Genomic DNA, 15,166 nt, shown 5'->3' on the forward strand with positions numbered 1-15,166 from the left:
AGTAGTTATTAAAGCCGGAGGAAGAGGAGGAGGAGGCCTGATCTACGGCCGCAAGTGAAATATCCCGAGCGGCGAAGAAAGAAGAGGACAAAAGTCCTTCCATCGCGCCCATTGTTCTGCAGTCCGCCCAAACCGTTCCGCACTGCAGGTAGACGTAGTTGGGCTGCTCCCCCTTGACTTGTTGGTCAGGATGGCCATGTTCTTAGACCGTATTTGACGTCTGAATAGCCTCATGGTCCGAGTCCCTCCCCCCCCCTCCTTCAAGTGAGGGCCCGCATATCCCCAACCCCCAGTAGAGTGTCTGCATCAAGACTAGCTGCCTGCCCCTCCCCAAGTAAAATGCCTAGGGTTTATCCAGCAGCCTAGAAGAGATTAGACTGGGAAGTCTGTGAGACCCCAGCAGCGGCGATGTCAGGCCCAGCACACCATCCAATCTTCCCCTCCGGCCCTGAAGAAAAGAGGAAGGACGTTGTCCCCGACTCGGGTTTAAGGGCCCCCGCCGGCCAGCTCCCTGATGTTCTCGCGCTTGTTCGGGTGTGGATGTGGCCATTTCATCATGGACAGGAACAATTCCCCCGCCTTCGGCCGAGCCCAGCGAAAGGTCCAGCCTGGCGAGAGGCCTAGAGCTGAAAGCAAGGATTGCTCGCAGTATCCTCCTCCACCCTCATCAGAGACTGAACACTCCAATTCTGTGATTGTTACATTCGTTCCCAGGGTTCGGGGTCACAATCTGACCAAAGAGGAGGGATAGCGACCCGATATGCGTCGGAGCGGGACCCAGCGGCGCGCGACGTCGTCCCCCCTCGAGGGTTACCCGTGCCTCTGCTGCAAGTCGTAGACGCGGTTCCATTATTCTCGGACTCGACGTACATGAATGCGAAGCAATCAGAAGGGGAGGTTTGACAGTGGTGCCCCATCGATGAAGAACGCTGCCAAGAGAAGTGGTATCCTGATCAGAGGGGTCCGGGGTACCCTAACCCCCAGGGACCCCTAGCCAGTCTCAACGGCCGTAGCCGAATCCCTAGACTAGGTCACCCTCCAAACCCGCAGCCCACTCTTGCTCTGGCGAAGGAACGAATCCTCGTGGTGATGTCTCTGCTGTGGCCAAGAAAGTAGTCAGGGCGAGGGCCAAAGTCCCGACCTTCCCCGGAGTTCCTAAAGAGGAACCGAGCATGAAAGTAAACGGCTGCTCTTTCGTGGTCCCGGGGCAGCGGGACTGCAGAGAAAGGCCTAGCTGACTCGCGGAATAGCCCGGCTTGGACAGTCTGGTCAGAACAAGTATCGATCACTGGTGTGTCGACCTAGGGCGCGTTGGATCGTTGGATCCCCTGCCCGGTCATCGTCGGTCGTCGTCGGTCGTCCATCGTTGGCTTCTTCACCGAGCCCTGTGGCTCGTGCGCACCCTCTCCGCGCGGCCGCCGCCCCGTTGGCCACCACCACCACCACCACCACCACCACATCTGACGGGAGTCTAATCAGGGACCGGGTACCGGGGGCCTCTTGGCCTGTGACTGAACGGAGATGCATTTGGGGGCCGGGGAGCCGCGCACGCCAGCGCGTATGCAACTTCACGAGATAGGAGGTGTGCGTGCAAGTGGAAAATGGGCACTGCCGCTCACCATGGTGACTGTGCCGCTTGCTAGTGAGTAATCAATGCCCACCAGCAGGAAAGACGTAAGCAATCCAGATAATCGTCGCCGGGGACGCCAAGTGGGATCCCTCCCAGCATCATCATATGCTATCGAAGGGCGACGTCTCAGACGTCCGGTCTATCCCGCCGCCTCCGCTCGTGTCGGCCGCCTGTTTGACTCACTCCCTTGATCGATGCCCCCATCCCCGTACCCTGGCGTCGCCGTCGGGTTTCCCTTTGACGCATTGCCTGGACAAAAAACTCCGCTCACCTGGATCAAACTGCCAGGCAGTCGTAGAATCAAATGCAACCGTACGGTATTAATCTCACCATTGCCTGCTCTCACGAGGACAGTGATCCACCCGGCGGCCGACTGTGCGCTATCCCGTTCCTGGATAGCCATTCGAGGTGTCGCGATCAACTCATGGGGTCACGGGCCTCGTGTATCCCCCCCATGCTGGCCCCACCTCTGTGACAGGGCTCGTGGGAAAAAAATCTGTCAACCTTTAGTGTAACTCGATCTGGATGTTGTCGGTGCCAGTTGAAGGGTGTAATTCCCTTCTCATTTTGATGCTAGTATGCCATGGTGGACTTTGCAGGCCCTGTACACGGTGTACCACAAAGGCGGGATCGTGTTTGATTCAACATGGCCTCAGTTTCATGATGCCAAGCGTCGTTGACTATCGATGCTAGGGGCGCTCATTGTCCAAGGTGACAGGAGGGAACCAAAGACCCAACAGGATTTTGTGCATGACTTCATCTGAGCCAGTTTCAGAGCCACCCAACTGTCTGTTCCTAGGATGTGGCAGACACTCCCGATGATCTGATTCACTTGGAGGGCCGTCATGATATCATTTGAAAGAGCAGACTCACAATAGAGAGACAGCTCAGGATGAATGGAGACAGGGAAAGAGAAGCACGTGTAACGGGAAAATGGCCAGAGAAAGTCAAGAAAAATAAATCCAAATAAATATAATGCCCATATACAAATACTTAGGAGTCGACAATGCGTTGGTTAACTTCCACTGTCGACGGAAACCTCCACTGATATACCCGATATACTGATCACCTCGTCTGAATTGCGCCGTTGCCAATAAGAACCGAACCAATTACACCTGCCAGCCCTAGATTGTCCCAGTTATGAGCCATTCCACCCCACACCCGCCGTTTGTGGGATGCGACACCCTGTTTGAATGCCCCCGAGGGTTGAAACCCGCCAGACGCAGACTGTCCAATACACGGTTAATTACCGAACCCTATTGTTCCATGTTGACTACGGTCGCCTGCAACGCAGCACAGCGCCTCTGCCACGCCGGCACATGTCGGTGGCGGGCCAGACCACCCAACCAACGGTGGACCGGTCACGGGCCAGACATATCGTGGATATCATGAGCCTGAAGCGTGTTCGAGCCAGTTCGACGAAGCAAATTCGCAACCACAAGTCTGTACTATTGTTGTACAGCGAGATGCAATTACGCCTTCCGCGGACTGCAGGACCACTCTGCCGCATGCGATCAGGCTATTGCTCCTTCAGCTGTGATATGTTTCGTCAGCGTCTGTGCCCCAGTAACCAATCAAGAGACCCTACTGCCGACTTGAGCTTTTGCCTTCTTTCTTCTTGTCGCTGCTCTTCTTGGAGGAGTTCTTGCTCTGACCCCTTGTCTCAATTCGAGGCAGGAGGCCGTCGAAGATGGCAGATTGGTCGTGGCCTTTGCCCTTGTCATCGGGCGAGGTGCCCTTGGAGCTGCTGCTGCCATACGAGTTGCGAGAGTCCATTGCGATGGCTGAGGTTTTTAAAGCTGCTATCTAGTTGAGACCGCTGTGTTAGTATAGAGCCAGTGCGCTCCGGCTTGGGCTTGAACTTACAGTCGTCTCTTGGAGCTTGCGGAGAAGGTCGCCGACTTCTCGTTGAGCGTACGTTGGCTGGATGGGTGGCGCTTGACGAGATGACGAAGAGCTCATATGGTTTTGGGAAGGATGTTGGTCTTGTTGGCTCATGCTGAAGCAGCCTCACACGAGGTTTATATTCTTCAGAGATGAGGAGGAGGAAGGGAGCTTCTGCCCATTGCCGAATGTGAACGACGAGACCAGATCTATCGCGGAGGGACTTTGGAGGGTTGAGAAATCAGCCCTCCGAGGCGAAGCTTCGAGGAGGTGTACGGGAGACTGTTGGACTGGAGCTGTCATGGCATCTCCAATGACTTGGAAAGCTTGGCCCCGAAACTAGGCAGAGCCGTCGGTTGGTCTCACGATCAATCCACACCCCGGCCAGCCCAAGGCAGGCAACGGGGGTCTTGCTGGACACAGTGAGAACTCTGCCTAATGTGCCCCGTTTCTGAAAGTGGCCTATGGCATTCCTCAGGAAGAACTTTTGCAGTTATTCTGTCTTCGACTTTGTAAAAGATACCATTCCGGGTGGAATAGTCGCGGCGAAGTTTGTGAGGAGGAATGATGGTAGAACAACCAGGCTGTGCCAGGGCTCATCCAAGTTGCGTACCTTACAGCCATCGCAGAAGTGCCATCATACATGAACCAAAGTCCCGTCGTGCCGGATCATGTGCGCCAGTCTGTGCCGGGAGCCATCAGCTAGCACGGTTGCCAGGATGTGCCAGGATGTGGGTAATTAGCTGCAGCTGACCCAATCGCTCAGCGTGATTCGCCCGTTCACGAACAGACTGTGAATCCGCACCATTGGGGTTCTGAATGGCCTCAATGCAACACTGTAGAGGATACATGCAGCAATGCACCCTTAATTCTTTCGCGTTCCTCATGACAGTTAAACCCGGTAAACCCTGAAGGATCAAGTCAAGTTAGCCTACAACTGCCGCCACAAGCTAGACTCGAGAATCAGGCGCAGCTGGAGCCATAGGGCTTTTCATATTTGACCTTGCATCTTTAAAGGCGCACTCGTGGTCCTGCATCAACGTAGGGCTGAAGCTTGAACCAATCCTAAAGTCCGTTCATGAGCCCGGATGATCTGGGTAGCATTGGCGTTGGCTCCGTTTGCACACGGCGGCAGCCACAATCGGCCGCGAGTCTCGTCGGGGCCGAGGCGAAAACGGAGCCATACGTAATATGAATGACGACCCTCGGAAGCAAAATTCTAGTTGAGCGCTGTCTGTGTCCCCAAATAAAGCATCAGACCTTCACCGAGCGGCACTGTCATTGAAATACGATCCTTCGTCATCTCATAGGCAAGGTACCGCTCGTGTCAATGTGTCGGTTCATCTCGATGGGCCGAAGTAGGTACTTTGCGGCGCCGTAAGCGGCCGCCTAGGCGGTCCTGGGCGATTGGGAGAGTGTTGATGTTTTTGATGCAAGACTCTAGGCAGCCTCGAATGGTGTTTGTTCTGGAAAGTGCCACCCAAAATAATTCTGTAGCCTGAAGATACGTTCCGCGAAGCACAAAACTTACCGGGGTTCGCTTCAGGGTCAAACAACAATCAAGAAGTGCGACCAGGCAGCAGTGGGTTGAAAACCCAAGTTGTGGGGACTACTCGTCGTCATTTGGTGGTGTTTATCTTTTCTTCTTCTCTGAGTAGGACCTCGTCTGGGATGACATGAGAACCCTTTACTTGCCGGATACCCTTTGCCCATGAACCAGGGTGATGGGATCTTGTCACCCATCTTTGATGGCCCATGCGACGTGCCAGAGGGAAAATGCGCCAGGGGACTGGGGTGCCTGTTGGCTCCTTGTGAGTTTAATCAGCGCGGGATGAAAGTCTTTGGTGGGGAAGATGGCCTGGCGGGGCCTTCTTCCAAGAGACTCTATGAGCGGGAGTTAGATAGCCCGGTGGCACAACGCGCCTAGCATCATCTCACTCTATGGTGAGGGATGCTATCAAAGGGATTAAGTGACGGCTGTTGCAGATCGCTCCGATTTGGATCTCTTCAAAAGTGTGGCTGTTGCCGCCGGGATACGATTAGTTGCGTATGTTGGCGTCTGGGGATTTCTAGTCTCGAATGATGGTTGTGTAATTCCTCATTTCCAATGTTTCGCAGTCCGAATAATGGAGACTGAGAGAATAAGGCATGTCGTAGCCATGTTGATATGATTGGCTACGTCCCAAGCCGGGCCAGCCGGCGAGTCGACCCGACTGACTGGCTTCCGCTTGACTAGCTTCCGCTTGGCTGGAAAAGTCAAGAGGATTGAAAGCGCCGTGTCAATGTGGGACTTTCTGGGGCTCTGCGGCCGCCGCCAACGGGGTGTCGCTGTAATTCCGCCCATTCTTGGACGAGCAGCCACGTAACGTCACCAATCAATGGCAAGATTAGGCGAGCACCTGCGTCGTTCATTGGCCTTAGGCTGCGAGATGTCCAGGTTCCCGACGAGTCTAGCCAGCTTGGTCAACGTGCCATCTGCCTCATCGAGCGGGTTTCTCCTGTTTTCCGCTTTGTTAGGGTGCTGAACCAGGTTCAGAAGCATTGACCCTGTGCTTATATGACACCCGACCCGTTCCCCACTCTAAGCGTCGAGCTCGTCTACAGATCTTTGGACTGGCGTTGATACATACATACTGTGTGTCGGGACTCGGGAGGCAGCTCGAGAGAGTACCGTACTGGAACATCGCCGCGGCGTTAATGGGGGTTAGTGCAATGAGCGGATCTCACCCCCTGGGTAGGCAGTCGAATTTTGAGTTCTCCCATTTGGAGTCGAGCCACTGTTAGGCAACCAACTATGTTGGGTGCGCAAAGAGAAAACTGGTCGGGGGTGAGGACCGCGTTGGTGGAGCTGGCAAACCACACTTTCTCTCATGCTTGGTCCGCATCTTCGTCCTTCAGATTTGGCTACTGCTATCGCCTGGCCAGGGAGAGAGTAACACGGCGGCCAGCTCAATGGTCATCGCCGCGTCACAGCTCTCTCAATTAGTCTTGGGCTGCTGGACCGCCACATACTGGCAGCTGACCGTTGCTGATCGCCCGTTGCTCCCCCCTACCACCTCCCCACTTCAACTCTTCTCCCCTGTAGCATGCTGGTCGTCTTGGCTAGCGAAACTCCTTGGTGGGGAATGGGAGTCGGCAGCGGTTAAGCGGGTGTGTGTGGCCGTGTAATCCCGCTCGTGGAAGGTCGACTAGGTATTCGCGCTAGATGTGAGGTCTCTCTGCAGGAGCGACCAGTGCCACGCTGCAGGGGTTGTATGCTGCCGCTGAGAGGGGTGGCATTGGGCCCAATACCGTGAGTAGGCTGGCCATGCTGAACTGGGGGCGAGAAGATGGAGACTTGCCGGGCTTAGTGGTTCATCTGCTTACCAGTCAAATCCCCTTTTTCCTGCTTCAAAAACATATTCAACCGCTTCCCCGCGTTCTTCCGAGGAAAAATGCTCCATGACGTTAAAGCCCAAGAAATTCCAACACGGAGCCAATCCCGAAAAGTTGTACCCGCTGCCGATACCGCTGCTGATTTTTGTTGGCATTGCAAACTTTTGAAATCAACGGAACAAGTGCGATGAAGGTCTCCGGCGTGGCTGTCCCTGCCAAGAGGAAATCATCCACTGATTCCGAAGCTGACGACATGGCGAGTCCTGGGCCGTCGGCAAAACCGCGTAAGCGCGTGCCCGCAGAAATCTGGGAGAAGAAGCGCCCAATCATTACCCGACTGTACCAAGAAGAGAGGAAATCATTGAAGGAGGTCATGGAAATCATGGAGCGTGACTACCATTTTGTCGCCACGCAAGTATAATGCTTCCCAACTTTCGCGCACTTCTCACTGACCAGCAACAGTGTCAAGATGTACAAGTCGAGGATATGGAAATGGGGTCTTGACAAGAAGCTCAAAGGTGACGAGGTGTTGGCCATCATGCTCCTCAAGCGGGACCGAGACGCTTTGAGACAACCGACAGAATTCAGGATACGCGGACAGCCCGTGGACCTGGAAAACATCAACCGGTACCTCAAGCGAAACCCGTCGTTGCTGGCCAAATTCAGAGCAGGGCAAACACCCAGCGTGCAGACCGCCCTCGAGGTGACTTGTCGAACGCCTTCACCGGCCCCAAGCCCGACCAGAGCCCTGGCACCGACGACAGAGCTGCAAAGTACGGAGCAGGTGCTGTGCTTGTTCCGAGACTACATTGACGGTTCCTTCTCGTCAGGAGCTTGGTGGTGCGAATACGATGTCGAATGCTCCAACAGTCGATTGGACCAAGGGGACCGAAGCAACGATTTGTTCGAGAGGGTCATTGCGAGCTTCGCTTTGGTGAATCGGTGCATGATAAGAGGAGACCAGATCGACATAAACCGCGTCCTCGGGCCGGCCTTCGAATCACTCAAGGAGATCGTGGCTGCCGAGAGCCCAGACTTCGTCGCCAGGACTGTTTGCCTGCTCTGGTACCTGGAAAGGCACCACAAGCACGACCTCCTCCGCCTCGTCCTCGACTACCTGGCTGGGTTGATTCCAATCGTGTTGGGGCCCCATCATATTCTTGCCCACATATGGCGCCGACTGGGTGCGACCGACTTTTCCGACTACTACGAGCTCTCCATGCGACTGTACGGATTGCTGCTACCCGAAATCGAGGAGCGTGTAGGGCCAGCCAATTATCTGACGCATCTGCTATACAGTGATTACCTCGATTGCATATTTGCCCGACAAGACCCGGAGGACTGTGAGACGATGCTAAGCCGCCACCGCGCCCGTGCCGAGGCATCAGGGCAACAGCATGCGTGGTTGAGCGACATGGCGCTCTCGCACGCGGGGTTGTTGGCGGCCTGCAAGGAAAACCAAGGCCGACTGGACGAGGCAGTCGAGGTGCTGACCTCGCACATGAATGCCTACAGCATGACAGACGAACAGGAAGCCGCCGTAAATCTCGAGCTCGGAGTCAAGTATTATCGGATGAGCAATACCTCGGCGGCGATTGCATCCTTCAAATCGGCGGCTCGAATCTCCTTGACTTCGGATGCAGATGAACGAATCTCGATGACGTCGTTGGCCAACTTGGAAAAGCTGCTCCGGGAGACAGGCAAGACAACCAAGGCCGACCGCGTACACCAATACCGCATGGAACGGCTTGCAGCTTTTGCAGAGAAGTCGGCATCGTTATCGAAGGGCTTCTGTGACGACTACGACGATGACAGCGACGTGACAGATGGAATAGAGGATTTGCCGCATTGGTTGTGGAAATCTGACGACGAGGAAGAAGACGCACCTGGCTGGCTTCAACTGCCTCCTTTCGGCTGGGCTGAAAAGGTGTCCCCTGCATCGTTTGTGGGGATTCCTAGTGGCTCATTGGAGTGGACAAACACATCTCAATCCGGGTCGCCCGCTATGCTCTCGACAGAGTATTCGCCGCGCCCAGAGGATCACATTATTGACCCAGATGTCGAGTACTTGTACGCACTTGACGGAGACATTCGGTAGTCGGTGATGGTTTTCACGGGAGCAGTAGACTTGACACCACCAGCCGCGCTGAGGTGGACGGCAGAGGCTAAATCAATCTGGAGATGCAGCAGTGACAAGGAGCCGACTACGTTAGTCATGTGCAAGCTCGCATGCGGCGTGCTCGCATGGTACGGCGAAGATGTTGCAGGTTCTGATGTTGGGGATGCTTCATGACGGCCGTCGCCGGTATGCTTTTCAGAACACCGGATGCCGTCTTCGCCACAACCGAACCGCCAAAGAAGCACGGCGGTGCCAATGGTACATTGGGAGCAGTTGGAAAAACCATTAGCCCATTGCCAGAACAACTGAATGATGAGGAAGCGCCAAACACTCCTGCAGGTTATCAACACCAACAGAGAGACTAGAAGCAGCGGACGAGGACGAGCGGGATCACCCAGCGAACGCAAGTTCTGAACATCACCTGCATGGGAAGATGGGGTATATCATACCGAAGATGTCATGATTCGAAATCGGTTCATGGTACCGGTACCAGCGTTCGCAAGATTGCGTGTTTAGCGGCATGGAAGCTGCCGTCACTACAAGAACGAACGAAAAAGGGAATCCCAGGGAACGGGAGGCACCCGGGACATGATGCAGGCGGACCGGCAGGAAGGATGCCGAGGAAAGAGGGAACCTGTGGATGTTACTGTCTGAGATGGGCTCAACGGAAGGCACAAGGGGAAGAAGCTGCTTCCGCACCCGGAGCCCCGTTCCGCCGGGAAGGACCGGAGTAAAGGGGCGCGAAGGGGGGAGGGGTTCTTGCCCCATTCCGTGTCTTGAGAAGGAACGAGCCAAAAGGAGGAGGCAAGCAAGGAAGGAAGTGGGGAAGGAAAAGGAAGGACGGAAAGAAGTATGGAAGAAGGAAGGAAGGAACGAAGGGAGAGAGGAGGTGGCGGTGTCGTGCCTTGAATAGAATGAGGCGAGGCCGCGATAGACCGCACTGCCGTGATGGCAAGCACAACCAACAACACCAACCAAACTAGAACGGCAATACATATTTAATACACGATGGTGCCTAGATCTCACACGCCACGTAAGACGTTCAGATACAGTCCAAGCCGACTGCTGGAATATGTCGGCATTCTCACTGAGGTTGCCTGGAGGGGATTTGAGGTTTGATGGAAGCCTGCCGAGAGGACCCCTCGAAGGGGCTTTGTCGCGAGGAAGAGAAGTTTAACCGATGGCCAATACGTACCTGGCGCCTAAGAGCCATCACCGCTTGCAGTCTGGCAAGGGAAAAGCCACACGCCCATTAGCAAAGATACTTTGACTCGGAGCAGAAAGAACTTTGGTGGGCGGGGCCGGAACTCCTGTTCGAGTTCGACCACTGCTGCTGCCTTGCACTGCAGTCATCCAATGCCCGCTCTTGCCATGCGTACAGACGACAAACGACGACGAAGCTTACGCGGAGCCATCAATCAACACCTCCCTATCTTTGTGCGGGCACACGAAATCACCTATTCCTAACCGACTTGGGTCGTCGATGATCCGTGGCCAGGCCGGCCGCCTCCGGACTTCGGTGCCCCATCAAGCAACGACCCCAGAGGCTCCGACCCATCGGCCTCGGCCTCGGCCCCCGTGCATCCTCATCACGTCCCGTGAGCCGATAACCGGCGACTGAAGGACTCGGGAGAAATATAGGGCCAAAGACGTCACTTGGCAAGAACGAGCCCCTGCCAGGTCTTTGCCTCAGACCTGCCGATCCTGATGACCACAGGAAGACGAAGGACGCGCTGCTACCGACGTCACCGTGCGTCGGTGCCATACAGGGAGATGCAGATTGACCCATCATCGACTTTGCGGTCTGACGGGCAAAATATTTCCCAAAACGTCTGCCTTGAATCGCGACATTGGCGGACCGGCCTTGGAGCCACACAAACGGAATGCACCAATGGGCCGCATCGCCGGGCCATCGTGGGGACTCGTAGCCAATCGACGCGGCCCCTGGCGAACGTGGAGCGAGGGGGGACTTGGGGACTGGCCGGCCGAGGAATCCAGATGTTGAGACCGACGACCGTTTGGCTGCCGTCACAAAACGGATGGCCTCTGCCGGGTCATTGACCGGCAAAAGATCGCCGGAACAGAGATAAGATCAACGTCAGATAGCATTGATCGATCAAACGCTTCATCACCTCCCCGCCGAGGCACCCCCCCCAGCGTCTACGGAGATCAGCTCGTGGGCCCGAAACCGGTCTCTTGGCCATGCAGTGACCTGACTCTCCCTGATCCGTCGTTTTGACCGTTAGAAGTCTAATCAAGGAAGCACTAACAACAACTAACGGCAACCGCTGGGCGTATGACTCGACAACGCCAGACGCTGCATCGTCACGCGAGGTGAGGGAGGCTGCCAAGCAGGTTCTCTCTTCATGCCGTTATTCTCACTGCACATGCATGTGGATGCATTGCAGTAGTTGCCCGAGTGAGTGAGAAGAGCAAGAACTCGCTCTTGAGCCCTGAGGGCTTCTTACGGTGCTCCAACCACCGTGGGCCTTTCGAGACAGGAGTCGACCAAGCGCGCCGGCGCACCGGCACACCGGCACCGCCGCGCTATCATTTCATGGGGCGCTGGGACGGGACCGGCTCGACCAACTAGGTGGATATTGGCAAGGAGATTAATTGTGATAAGCATACCCGATGCAGTATTGAGAGCGGTAGCGATGATGATGCTGTTGGAGTAGAAATCCTGGACAATTGGCTGAACTCAATTCCACGCCACATGGGCAGCGTGATTGGTCATTGTATACAAGGACTGGATCAGAGGAAGAATATGGGTTGCTAGGTGGGAAACCGTTGGGAATACCGTTGGCAGGCCTATCTATTCAATGGGCGGATGGATGCATTCACTTGGCATGGCGATGTCAGACGCCGGTAGCTGCAGTTGCATGCCGCGCGCGCGCTCATGGGCAGTATAACAAGCAGGCCAAAGTAGCGCAAGCGCGCAGCCAAACGGAGCGTCCGCGTCTCGGAGTACCAGCACAGTGTGTGCTGGGTGTGCATGCCTGGTTACTCTCTCGAGACCCATTCCACGGAAGATGGTCTCGTCCCGTCGCCTGGAGTGGCCCGCCGGCTCTGCCTGGCCCCAAAGAAGGCGGAAAAAGTTAGCACGAGGCCAGACCTTAGCAAAGCTGGGCCCCTCGGGGGGCAGGACGGGGTGGTAACAGGGAACATCAGCCCAGGGCTCAACCAGTCAGCCGGTGTAACATGGCAATAATGGAGATTTTATCAACGGGACGCTGTGGGACCGGTCATATCCACGCATCCCAAAGCGGCTTAACGACAGCAGCTCTGGACAAGGCCAATTTTAACTCGACCGTTCCGGGCCCCGACCCTCGACCGGCTGCCCCATAGGCTTGGGCTTTGATGGGTTGGCACGCTGAGCATGCCGGGCATCCTCGAGGTACAGAGGGGACGGCCACCCCACCATGCACTTGGCGATGGCTGCCACGGGCTGTAGCCCGTAGCCTCCCACCTGGCAGGGAGGAAGGAAGACAGGGCAATGCACTGTAACGTAATATCCGAGGGGGGCACGCACAACACTCGCCGGGGTGGGCGCCTGGAGGGGCTCGACGGAGGTGAGATTTGGGCAGCTCACCTGCACAGTCCATTTCGAGGAGCCCGAACATGTCACGAGTGCCTCCCTCGTTTCCCACGGCCAAGGCGAGTTTGGCGGGCAACCAGTCTGGGATGAGACATGATCTCTAGACTCTCGGGGTCGGTAGCGTTTCCCAATGGCCCGTCGTTTGACGGGCAAACGTGGAGTCGGGCGCGCTATGAGTAATGTCAATTGGGACGGGGCTAGCCACGGCTCCGTCGCTTCTTTCACAGAGTGAGTTTCAACTTATTACGCTCCCGCTTGCCCTCTTTGTCCAGGCCACGACGGTAGCGGCCTTGACGTGGTTGCCCGCTCCCTCTCGTTTGGCAAGGACGCCGTCGAGGTGTTGTTGTCCGCCCAGCTACTTTGGTTATGGCACTGGCATTGGCATTGGCATTGGTATCGGGCGGAAGGTATAGCGCGCATGGCATGACTGCATGCCTCTACCCAAGGTTGCAGAATGCCGTATCACCGTCAGGCAACCTTCTGGGTGTGCTGAGCGGCGCATCTGGGGGGCCAAGCGAGTTGATCCAGGCTCTCTCAAGCACCGCTTGGCCCGTTTCCGCGACTGACTGTGCAGCCCATTGTCACCCGTCACCGGGCGCTCTGACACCAGCCATTCCGTCCAAGGGCTGGCTGGCTCCGGAGCCCCCAGATCAGACAAGACAAGGCGCGTTCCACGAACCACATGGCCTAGAGGGAGAAAGAGAGAGGGATGAGAGATGAGAGATGAGAGATGAGATGGACCAATACAACGGACGGGCCAGCGTGAGCCGATGCGTTGTCTGGTTCGTCTGGGCTCGGGTCGGTTAGTCGAACCAAATGTTAAAAGCCCAAAGGGGGGGGGGGGAGAGGGCGACAGGCATACCGATGGGCAGTTGAGAAGGTGAGAAAGGTGAGTATAATTAGCCTCTCTCCTTTGTATTGTACGTACACGTTCGTTTGGTGTCCCTGCCCTACCCAGCCGGCCAGGTAACCCGGCTAGTACGTACATACACTAGTGCTCTCTGTATAGTATGCAGTAATTACGGATACTCCATACTTCTGATGGCAAGAGCTGATTCACCGTCCGTCCGGGTAAATGTGGAACCTCGCCGATTCTTTGTCGTTGTTCCCTCGCTCTCCCACACGCCCCCCCCTTACTATGTATGTACCGTACTCCTTTCACAGTTGTTGCTGGCTGCAAGATAAGGTGCGTACTCTCTTTCTCTTTCTCTCTTTGGGGGTGCAAGTGGACGATGATTGGGTTACGCTGGCAATCTGCCGTGGGGGGAGGGGATGTCTGTCTCGCGTATGTGCTCTTTACTTGCAGGGGAGCAAATCAAACAAAAAGAAAAGAAACGAAAACAGAGAGATGGATAGAGGGATAGATAGAGAGAGGGGGGGGGAGGGGGGATACCTAGATGGATAGAGGGAGGGAGGGGAGGGGTAAAGGGAAAGAGAGTTGAGCAAAAGAAATAACGGGAAATGGTTCAACAGAACAGAATGTGAAGGGCGTGTGACTGAGTGGGCGGGCGGGATCCGCAGTGGCATTTGACCCCGTTAGCAGTGCTTGCAGCTTACCCAGCTTACCCAGGCAGGTTACCTGCTCCATAGGTATGCCCATGGCGCGCCCTGTACATAGTATCCGCAGGAGGACGGACAGAGATAGTGACGGAGATGGAAGCAGAGGGCAGAGGCAGAGACAGAGACAGAGATATCATGCAGCCGTATGCAGACGACGACTGCACGCAGATAATTACTGCAGGCAGGGTCTCTGGCACAGCAAGGTTGCGTTCCTTGGCAGAGGTGCCATGTGAATCCATCCATCCATATACATACCTACAATCATGGCATACCTAGTGTAGGCAGGTAGGCAGGTATCCGTAAGTAAGCAGGTAGGTACTATTGATATTTGATATTAACCAAGCAAGGTACGGAAGTGTATGTAAAAGAAGGAAGGCCAAGGCTGGCCAGCCCAGCCCAGCCTTGGTTGGCCCCGGCAGCGCCAGGCCAAGGTTGTAAGGGTTTGGGACAAGGCGAGAGAGAGCGCCCTTGTGTCGGTCGTCGTGTCTTGGTGCTTGATTTCGTTGTCGTCTTCTTGTCCTTCCTTGCCTTGTCCTCGTCTCGGCTCATCGTCGTTGGCGTTGGCGTTGTCCTCGTCCTCGTTTCATCCTCGTCGTTGTTGTCCTCGGTGTCAAAGAAACCATGTTTGGAGACTTGCAGGCTAGTGAGCCAGAGAAGCAGCAGCAACAACAGAAGCAGCACACTAACCCGGTACTGCCATGGTCGGGGATGGTGCTGCAATGCTATAGCCGCCCACCTGAGGCATCAAAGACCCAACTGGATGTCTCTCTGCCCCCCTCCCCATGCGCACTAGCCCAAGCCGTGGCTCCGTTTCGAACGTCCACGGTCCGGCACTGCATTTCTTTGGCGCCTCCCACCCCCCGTCCCGTGATGGGACCTGTTCCCTCCTCCACCCCACACCTGGAGGGGGGCTTTTTTTTTTTTTTTTTTTCCCCTTCCTTCAGCCGTTCCTCCCTGACACTCACGGCGCTGAATGGATGGATGCCCTTTTTTTTCTTTC

General features: G+C 55.7%; 2 protein-coding genes across 2 annotated transcripts; one reads left to right on the top strand and one right to left on the bottom strand.

The window, feature by feature from the left end:
- Nucleotides 1-3,160: 3,160 nt before the first annotated feature.
- On the bottom strand, nucleotides 3,161-3,628 carry EsH8_IX_000782 (uncharacterized protein; the record flags this gene model as incomplete). The annotated part of the gene is made up of 3 exons (XM_083267118.1): nucleotides 3,161-3,164; nucleotides 3,219-3,436; nucleotides 3,497-3,628. 3 exons carry the CDS (start codon nucleotides 3,626-3,628, stop codon nucleotides 3,161-3,163), a joined length of 354 nt encoding a protein of 117 aa, XP_083130683.1.
- Nucleotides 3,629-7,076: 3,448 nt separating this feature from the next.
- On the top strand, nucleotides 7,077-8,987 carry EsH8_IX_000783 (uncharacterized protein; the record flags this gene model as incomplete). The annotated part of the gene is made up of 2 exons (XM_083267119.1): nucleotides 7,077-7,300; nucleotides 7,352-8,987. 2 exons carry the CDS (start codon nucleotides 7,077-7,079, stop codon nucleotides 8,985-8,987), a joined length of 1,860 nt encoding a protein of 619 aa, XP_083130684.1.
- Nucleotides 8,988-15,166: the final 6,179 nt, after the last annotated feature.

This window comes from Colletotrichum jinshuiense, chromosome 9 (genome assembly GCF_051148585.1).
Source record: "Colletotrichum jinshuiense chromosome 9, complete sequence".
In the NCBI taxonomy this organism is placed as follows: domain Eukaryota; kingdom Fungi; phylum Ascomycota; class Sordariomycetes; order Glomerellales; family Glomerellaceae; genus Colletotrichum; species Colletotrichum jinshuiense.